This window comes from Gekko japonicus, unplaced genomic scaffold (genome assembly GCF_001447785.1).
Source record: "Gekko japonicus isolate JY-2015 unplaced genomic scaffold, Gekko_japonicus_V1.1 scaffold4206, whole genome shotgun sequence".
NCBI classification, from domain to species: domain Eukaryota; kingdom Metazoa; phylum Chordata; class Lepidosauria; order Squamata; family Gekkonidae; genus Gekko; species Gekko japonicus.
In genome coordinates this window covers 8,088-17,310 of record NW_015165367.1, presented here as the reverse complement: position 1 = coordinate 17,310, position 9,223 = coordinate 8,088, and the positions used below count along the sequence as shown (strand labels likewise).

At 53.5% G+C, this 9,223-nt stretch overlaps 1 protein-coding gene across 2 annotated transcripts; it reads left to right on the top strand.

Annotated features, from left to right (window-relative positions):
* Nucleotides 1-22: 22 nt before the first annotated feature.
* LOC107109907 (chromosome unknown open reading frame, human C19orf54) lies at nt 23-9,217 on the top strand. Of its 2 annotated transcripts, XM_015410616.1 has the most exons (7): nt 23-121; nt 1,692-1,760; nt 2,605-2,729; nt 2,964-3,093; nt 5,290-5,360; nt 6,797-6,905; nt 8,566-9,217. In XM_015410616.1, the coding sequence occupies exons 3-7, from the start codon at nt 2,627-2,629 to the stop codon at nt 9,068-9,070; spliced, it is 918 nt and encodes a 305-aa protein (XP_015266102.1). In that variant the 5' UTR covers nt 23-121; nt 1,692-1,760; nt 2,605-2,626; the 3' UTR covers nt 9,071-9,217. The 2 variants fall into 2 exon arrangements, with proteins under 2 accessions (XP_015266102.1, XP_015266103.1); XM_015410617.1 differs by lacking the exon at nt 6,797-6,905 and having other exon boundaries at nt 8,566-8,980.
* Nucleotides 9,218-9,223: the final 6 nt, after the last annotated feature.

Genomic DNA, 9,223 nt, shown 5'->3' with positions numbered 1-9,223 from the left:
CTCCGCCCCCCCCTCCGCCGCCCCAGCCCAGCGGGGCTCAGCTGCTGAAAGCGGCCTGGGAGCAGGGCGGGCCGGGCGCGGAGGACGACGTGCGGGAGCTGCTGAGGCGCAGGAGGGCCAGGTGGGGCGTCCGGCCGGGGCCTCTCGCGGCATTGGGCGGGCTGCGGTGACGTCACGGCACTCCCAAACCTGGGGGGGGGTGGATCCAGGAGGGGGAGGGGCCTGAGCAGGGTACAAATGCCACAGAGCCCCCCCTTCCAAGCAGCCATTTTCTCCAGGGGAGCTGATCTCTGTGGGCTGGAGCTCAGTTGTAAAAAAAGGGGGGTGATCTCCAGGCCCCACCTGGAGGCTGAAACAACAGATATATACACTGCAAAAACCTTATTTATAAGTTAAAGTGTTCTATATGTTCCATCTTATAAAGTGCATTGTGTATTATTCATAATGTTCTAAAACAGGTAAATATTAATTACATGCAATATTAACAATAACAATCAGTTTGTACAATCTAATAACTACCAGTCAATTTTACATCCTTTTTACGCAATCAACACCCACTTCTCCTTGCTTGAAAGTCTTCTAAAGGGGGACGTTTCCTTTTGTGGTTACATTGAAGTTTAAATTGATGTTTATTGCTGGTCCTACAAAAGGCCCATTAAGCAGCTGACATTCATAGACGGAGCGCTCCTGTCTTTCTCAAGGCTGGCAACCCAGTGGTGACACAGAATTTCCACAAATATTCCAGCTTCTCAGGAAACTAACTGCTCTGACTTTTGCTCCAAATACTTATGACTGAAGAGGTGTACAGTGTAACTCTGTCCCTTGTGACTAAAAGTTGTCTTTGCTATGGAACAAAGTTTGAGTCCAGTGGTATCTCTAAGACTGTCAAAGTTATATTTTGGGTATAAGATTGTGTGTTCATGCGCATGAAAGCTTATGCCCAAAATAAAACCATGTTGGTCTTAAAGGTGCTGTTGGACTCCAACTTTGTTCTGTTGCTTCAGACCAACATGGCTGCCCACCTGAATCCGTTTTCTTTGCTTTGTCTCTGGATCAGAGAGCCAATTTGATGTAGTGGTTAAGGGTGCAAACTCTGGGAGAACCAGGTTTGATTCCCACTCATCCTCCACATGCAGCCAGCTGGGTGACCTTGGGTCAGTCACAATTCTCTGAGAGCTGTTCTCCCAAGAGCAGTTCTTGAAAAGCTCTCTCAGCCCCACCTACCTCACAGTGTGTCTGTTGTGGGGAGAGGAAGGGAAGGAAATTGTAAGCCAGTCTGAGTGAAAGTGAAAGATGGGGGTAGGAATCCGATCTCTTTTCTTCTTGGGGAAGCTGTGTTTGTATAGGAGATATTTTAGGAGCTCCTGCAGCATTTGAAAGGCCTGGTGCTTTTTAACGACAGCTCTCTCTTTCACTCCTGGCATTGGGGACATTCTGCAGACAGCATCTTTTGAGCGGTGTTCCATTTTCTCTTTCCGTACCTCCATTTCCACGCCACCACCTTTTATGTTTCCTGTAAGGCAAAGAATGCCCCCTCCTCCCATATCTGAGGCTCACTTTCAGTCGTTCAGATTAAGAGCCCCAGGGAGAAGAAACACTCAGCATCCTGTCAATTATGCAGAAGGAGAAAGTGCATGAAATGTTGGGCTGGGCCCTTAAATGGCCTTTTGGGACTCTCTCCTCTCTTCCAGCTTCAGCGAGCATTTAAAGTGGCTCATCTTCAACCACCACGTGCCGTCCTTAATTCAGGAGGGCCCCCAGTGAGTATTCATTTTCTTCTTTACTGTAAAAGGGCTCTGTGCAGTGTTGGATACTGAGTACACAGCATGCTGTTTGGAACAGGTCCGCTGTCTCTTCTTGTACGCGTTACTAGCCAGTACAGGCAAACAGGAAAGAAAAATATCTCCTTCCTCTTCTTCTGTTTCTTCTGTTTTCGCGGTACACATCTTCCAGGGAGTTCTGGGTTGTGTGGTTCTCCTTTTTTTGCACCCCCACAACAATCCTATGAGGTTGGTTAGGCTGAGTGACTGTCACTCGGTGCGCTTCCATGGCCAAGTGGGGGGGCTGTGAACCTGGTTTGTCGCTTTGTGTATCGCTGCTCTTTCTCCCAGGAACTCCTAGCGGAGCATGTGGTCCTCAAAACAGCTCTCTGAGGCCAGCTAGCCAGAAAACACGAGTGTGTGGTTTGTCCAAGAGGTCACCCAGTGAACGGAGAAGGGAATGGCAACCAGCCTTGAGTCCTGAACCCTAGGAAGGGCAGGTGTGGCTTCATGAGAGGCACCCAACTTGGTATCAAGCACAGCCAGTTTGGTGTAGTGGTTAAGTGCGCGGACTCTAATCTGGGAGAACCAGGTTTGATTCCCCCTCCTCCACTTGCACCTGCTGGATGACCTTGGGCAAGCCACAGTTCTGTCAGAGCTGTCCTTGAAAAAGAGCAGTTTCTCTCAGAGCTCTCTCAGCCCCACCCACCTCACAGGGTGTTTGTTGTGGGAAGGGGAAGGGAAAGGAGTTTGTAAGATGCTCTGAGACTTCTCCAGGTAGTGAAGGGCGGGGTATAAATCCAATCACTTCTCTTCTTCTCTCTTGACTTTCTCCCCTCTCCAGGTGTGGCCTGGTGGCCCTGTGGATGGCAGGAGCCCTTCTTCACCCACCCAAGGCTGTTTCCCTGGAGGAAGTTGTGCAGGTGGCTTTGGAGAGAGGTTATACTGCCCAAGGGGAAATGTTTTCAGGTTGGTAGTGGAGGAAGAATGGAGGGAAAAGTCACCAGACCTTCAAGTGACCGAAGGGGACTCCTCAGTCCTGCCCCTGTGGGTCCGGGGCGGGGGGGGGGAGGCAGAGTGTGTGTATGTGTGTGCAGGCTGGGAAGGTCACGGGCTGCACCCTCCTACGTGAGGCTGGGAGACTCTCTAGCTAGCTGCTGCCCCCCAGCACTGACCTTTTACCCCTCCTCCTGCCTGCTCCAGCTTCTGATGTAGCCAAGCTCGCTGAGGAAGTGTTCCCCTGCCAAGCGGAGCTGCTGTCTGGAGGCCTGGAGGGACAGAACCGCGAGAGGATCCTTCAGCATCTACTTGCCGGCCTCCCTCTGTTGATACCGTATCCTCCCTTGTGGTTAGGGGTGTGCATTTGGCGCTATCCGAGTCGGAAAATACCTCATCGGTATTTATCAGGTATTCTTTCAGGTGGGTGGGTGGGGGATAAATTTCAGTTATTGAGGATAGCCAATCCCAGATAATCCTGAAAAAATTGGGATTATCTGGGAAAACAGGATAGCCACAGTTAAACAGCATTTAAAGAGAGTGCACTCCCTTTAAACGCTGTTCCTGGTAAAGCTGCAACTTCACAAATGCGTTTAAATGGACCGCAACACCTTTAAATGCTTTCAGCTCCATTATAGTCTATGGGGACCATTATAGTCAATGATCCCCGTAGCCTATAATGGGGAATCTAGAAGGAGAAGATATTAGACTTATACCCTACCCTTCACTACCCAAGGGAGTCTCAGGGTGGCTTACAAACTCCTTTCCCTTCCCCTCCCCACAACAGACGCCCTGTGAGATAGGTGGGGCTGAGAGAGCTCTTGACAGAAACTGCTCTTTTTCAAGAGCAGCTCTTATCAGAACTATGGCTTGCCCAAGGTCATCCGGTAGCTGCAAGTGGAGGAGTGGGGAATCAAACCCGGTTCTCCCAGATTAGAGCCCACCCACTTAACCACTACACCAAACTGACTCTATCTGGGGGTCTTTGGGGGGCTGCTGTTTGAGGTAGAGGCACCAAATTTTCAATGTCGCTTCTGGTGCCTCTACTCAGAAGATCCCCCCCCAAAAAAAAAAAGTTCCAGAAAAATTGGACACGGGGGTGCAATTCTGTTGGCCCCCAAAGAAGGTGCCCCCATCCGCCATTATTTCCAATGGAGGGGGAAACTAGCAAAAAAGCAGGGAATTATGTCAAATCAGAGAGTCTCTGCAATAGAAACTGAAGGGGGGCATTTTTGCAGAACCAGTGCCACTGTGGTAATGCCAGCTCAACAAATCCGGGGGTGGGGGGGTTGCAAGCCTAGCACAGCCAGTGCACGTACAGAGTGCCAAGCAATACCAGTGCAATCTACTAGTGCTCAGCAAAACCCAGTGCCTTCCCTTAAATGCTTTCTCTTTTTTTCTCCATCTGCTGGGTATGCTGGGCTTGCAAAAAAAAAACCCTTTAATTTGTTGAGCTGGTATTGCCACTGTGGCACTGATTCTGCTGGGCACTCTGTACATGCACTAATTCTGTGGACCTTGGGAAAAAAAATCCCCCCCTCAGTTTCTACTATAGAGACTCTTTGGTTTGACATCAGTCCTTGGTTTTTTTGCTGTTTTTTCCCCCACCACTGGAAACAATAGAGGATGGGGGCACGTTCTTTGGGGGCCCATAGAATTAGACCCCACTGGTCCAGTCTTTTTGAAACTTGAGGGGTCTTTTGAGGAGAGGCACCAGAAGCTACACTGAAAATTTGGTGCCTCTACCTCAAAAAACAGACCCCTGGATTCAGTGTTCCCTCAAAGCTGATTTAGTGTGAGCTAGTTCACAGTTTTTTAGCCTCCGGCTCACACATTTTTCGTCTTGGCTCGGGAAGGATGTGGCTCCAGAGCAAACTAATCTATGCAGGAGCCCAATCGCTCGCTCACCACTTTAATGCCAGTAGTAGCTCACAAAGTAGCATTTTTTGCTCACCAGACTCCACAGCTTAGAGGGAGCATTGCTGGATACCCCCTGATAGATTCCCCATTGACTATAATGGTCTCATAGGGTATAATGGACCCAACTATCACACCGGTATTGGAATTTGGGGTGCTGGCGGGAGTTCCAATTTGGGGGGTTTCAATGTATTATTTCTGAATCTGAAAAATCCCATTTTTTTGTGTGTGTGTGTGAACACCCCTACTTGTGGAACTCTTTGAGTGGTGCCCGAAGTTGGGTTGGGGGCCAGCCTGTCCTTTCGAGGAAGGAAGCAGTGCCCACGGCTCTGGGTCTATCTTTGCACTGCTGCCCTCTCTACTACGCTGTTGTGGGGCAGAACAGGTCGCGGCCAGTGTTCCCTCTAAGCTGGGTTAGTGTGAGCCAGCTCACAGTTTTTTAAGCCTCCGGCGCACACATTTTTGTCTCCGCTCAGGAAGGATGGGGCTCCAGAGCGAGCTGATTGACGCAGTAGCCAAATCATTCGCTCACAACTCTCATGCCAGTAGCTCAGAAAGTAGAATTTTTGCTCACAAGGGAGCCTCCGTCCCGGCCAGACCTTAACGCCCGGCCCAGATACGATGAGGATTCCAACCACGAACCCTGCCTGCGGCGTGGCTACAAGGCTCACTGGGCTGTCGTCTCAGGTATGTGGGGCTGCTGGCTGAGGCCCAGGAGGGAGGGAGGGAAGGCAGGCTAAATCTGCTCTGCGCCTGGATGTTCCCCCCCAGGAACAAAGATTCAGTAAAGAGGGAAGCACTGGCCGTTTCTGCCCACAAGGGGGCAGCAGCTTCCAGGCCTGGCCACCTACCATCTCTGCTTCCTGTCGGGCAGTTGGAAGAGCAGGCCTGGAACGTCGTGGAGGCTCTGGAGGGGAGCACCTGGAAGCCTATCAGCTGCTCAGAACCAAAGTCTGCATACAGCAAAAACTCTCTGGCCCAGGCAGCTCCTGCCTGCAGTCTCTCAAGCTGTATTATTGGGAAGGGGCAATGGCTCAGCGGCAGAGCAGATGCTTGGCATGCAGAAGGTCCCGGGTTCAGTCCCCGGCAGCATCTCCAGTTGAAAATGACCAAGCAGGAGGTGATGGGAAAGACCTCCGCCTGAGACCCTGGAGAGCTGTAAAGAGGGGCCATGGCTCAGTGGCAGAGCCTCTGCTTGGCCTGCAGAAGGTCCTGGGTTCAGTCCCTGGCATCTCCAGTTAAAATAGACCAGGCAGGAGGTGACGGGGAAGACCTCTGCCTGAGACCCTGGAGAGCAGTAAAGAGGGGCCGTGGCTCAGTGGAAGAGCCTCTGCTTGGCATGCAGGAGGTCCCGGGTTCAGTCCCTGGCATCTCCAGTTAAAATAGACCAGGCAGGAGGTGACGGGGAAGACCTCTGCCTGAGACCCTGAAGAGCAGTAAAGAGGGGCCGTGGCTCAGTGGAAGAGCCTCTGCTTGGCATGCAGGAGGTCCCGGGTTCAATCCCCAGCAGCATCTCCAGTTGAAAGGACCAGGCAGGAGGTGACGGGAAATACCTCTGCCTGAGACCCTGAAGAGTTGTAAAGAGGGGCTGTGGCTCAGTGGCAGAGCATCTCCTTGGCAGGCAGAAGGTCCCAGGTGTTCAATCCAGGGGGGGACCAGGCAGTTAAGAGGACCAGGCAGGAGGTGACGGGAAATACCTCTGCCTGAGACCCTGAAGAGCAGTAAAGAGGGGCCGTGGCTCAGTGGAAGAGCCTCTGCTTGGCATGCAGGAGGTCCCGGGTTCAATCCCCAGCAGCATCTCCAGTTGAAAGGACCAGGCAGGAGGTGACGGGAAAGACCCTTCTCTGCCTGAGACCCCGGAGAGCGGCTGCCGGTCTGAGTAGGCAATGCTGACCTTGGTGGACCAAGGACCTGATTCGGCATGAGCCAGCTTCACGTGTGCTCAGGTGCTGGGACTTATGGGGAGGGGGCCGCTCTGGGAGCAGCCTGAGCCGGGGAACCTGCCTCCCATCTCCCCTCCCACCCACCGCAGCCTTTAGCCGGATGCAGAGACCATTCATGATGACGAGTGAGTTTCCAGGATGTTGGTCCTCTATCTGCAAGTGAGTCATCCTGTTTTGCAGAGATAGTCATTTGCATCGCTGTCCCACAGGCGAGAGATTGGCTTCAGCACTTCCAAACGCTCTCAAAACCGGCTGCGGAACGTGCTGCGCGCACAGACTGTGTTCCCAGGTGAGGTCGGTTCAAGGGGCTGGCATCAAGTTCTACACTTGGAACCAACCTGGGATCAGGGCCCCAAACCACTTGCCTTCTCCTAGCCAATCCTGCCCCATCACCTTTAGCACGTGGAGCTCCCACCATCAGAAATCGGGAGCTTGCTGACAGTTGCAGGGCCCAAAACACTCCCCCAGGGAGGGGTGCAGCACCTTGTGACTCCATCACAGGGTACTGGGTAGAAACTGAAGATCTCTCAAGGCCTTCCCTGCCTGATATTTCCTTTCTCTGCCGCCGTTAGCCTTGTGTTTGCCATGAATGGCTGCTGTCGGTGTTGTGCTCGCTTTTTATGAAAAATGGTGGAATTGGGAGCCGCCTTGGGCGAATTGATCAGGAAAGGCAGGATCACAAAGAGCCATTGGCTTAAAATGGGCCTGTCTTCCCTCCGAGCCTATGAAATCGAAATCTGAGCACTTCTGAGCACTCAAGTATTTCTAAGCACTCAAGTTGCCCAGGCTCACCCCATCTCATCATGTCTCAGAGGCTAAGTGGGGCTGGCCCTGGCTAGTATTTGGGTGGGAGAGCTCCAGTACAATCTGGTGTCGTGGTTAAGTGCGCGGACTCTGATCTGGGAGAACCGGGTTTGATTCCCCACTCCTCCGCTTACACCTGCTGGATGACCTTGGGCATGCCACAGTTCTGATAAGAGCTGTTCTTGAAAAAGAGCAGTTTCTGTCAAGAGCTCTCTCAGCCCCACCGACCTCACAGGAGGTGTCTGTGGTGGGGAGGGGAAAGGAGAGGAGTCTGTAAGCCGCTCTGAGACACCTTTGGGTAGTGAAGGGCGGGGGATAAATCCAATCTCCTCTTCTTCTTCCCTCTAAACTTAGTTTGAGCTTGCTCCTACATTTTTGTCTTGGCTCAGGAAGGATGGCTCCAGAGCAACCTAATTTATGCAGTCGCCAAATCACTCGCTCACAACCAGTGTTCCCTCTAAGCTGAGTTGGTGTGAGCTAGCTCCCAGTTTTTTAGCCTCCGGCTCACACATTTTTGTCTTAGCTCAGGAAGGACGACTCCAGAGCAAGCTAATTGATGCAGTAGCCAAGTTGCTTGCTCACAACTTTAATGCCGGTAGCTCACAAAGCAGAACTTTTGTTCACGAGACTCCACAGCTTAGAGGGGGCATTGGTGACCTCCAAGGAGCACCAGAGGCAGGCAACGAATGGGAAAACCACCTCTGAAAGTCTCTTCCCTTGAAAACCCTACAGGGGTCCCTGGAAGTCAGCTGAGACTTGAGGGCAGAAAACGGACCCTTCAAGATGGGTTGCAGCATAGGCTGGAAACACAATGGCCGGGCCAAGGAGGCGGAAGGGGAAAGGGTGTCAGGACGGCTGGGGCGCCCCCCAAGGGGTGGGAGGCCCGCAGGGCAAGAGTGCCAGCCAGTGCTCCCTCCAAGCTGAGTGAGTGTGAGCGAGGTCACAGTTCTTTAGCCTCCGGCTCGCACATTTTTGCCTTAGCTCGGGAAGGGATGGGGCTCCAGAGCAAACTAATTGATGCAGCAGCCAAATCGCTGGCTCACAACTTCAATGCTGGCAGCTCACAAAGTAGAATTCTTGCTCACAGGAAGACTCCACAGCTTAGAGGGAAGCCTTGGTTCTCCCCGTCTCTTTCCTCCCTGCAGGAGCTCTGCTTGGCCTGAAGGGGGACTCCCGACTGCCGGCCTGCCAGGAGGACGCGGAGATGCCCGGGCTCTTCCACGCCACCCCTCCGTGCGCCCCGCTCCCCCCGGGGGCCGTGACGGAGACGTACCTGCTCTCCAAGCAGGGCAAGAGCTGCCGCTACCAGCTGTGGGACTACCGGCGGGTGCAGGAGAGCAACGCCCAGCTGACCGACTTCAGCCCCAGGCGGGCGGCCGATGGCAAGGTCTACGTCGTGCCCGCAGGGGGGGTGCGGGAGGGGCTGTGCGGCCGGGCTGTGCTGCTGCATCCTCTCCCTGCCTGGGAGCCTTTGGAGGCCTGAGGTTGTCGCCGCCAGGAGAGCGAGAGGTGTGGGGGCAGCCGCCAGAGCCCGAGAGGCCGATGGACCACGTTCCCCAAGGGGCCGGGGCCGCTCAGGAGCTGCATGTCTCAGGAGGGGGATGTGACCCCCCCTCCCCACCCTGCTGTATCTTCACAAAGACCCTCTGAGGGGTGCCACGGAGGTCAGCCAGTGAACTTCGTGGTACAAAGATGAGGATTGGCACCTGTCCCAGTCCGGCCAGGTCTGACCACTCAACCAGCTGGGCTCCCCGGCCCACCTGAAAACAGGACGGCATCTTTCTTTGCACACAGTACTGAACC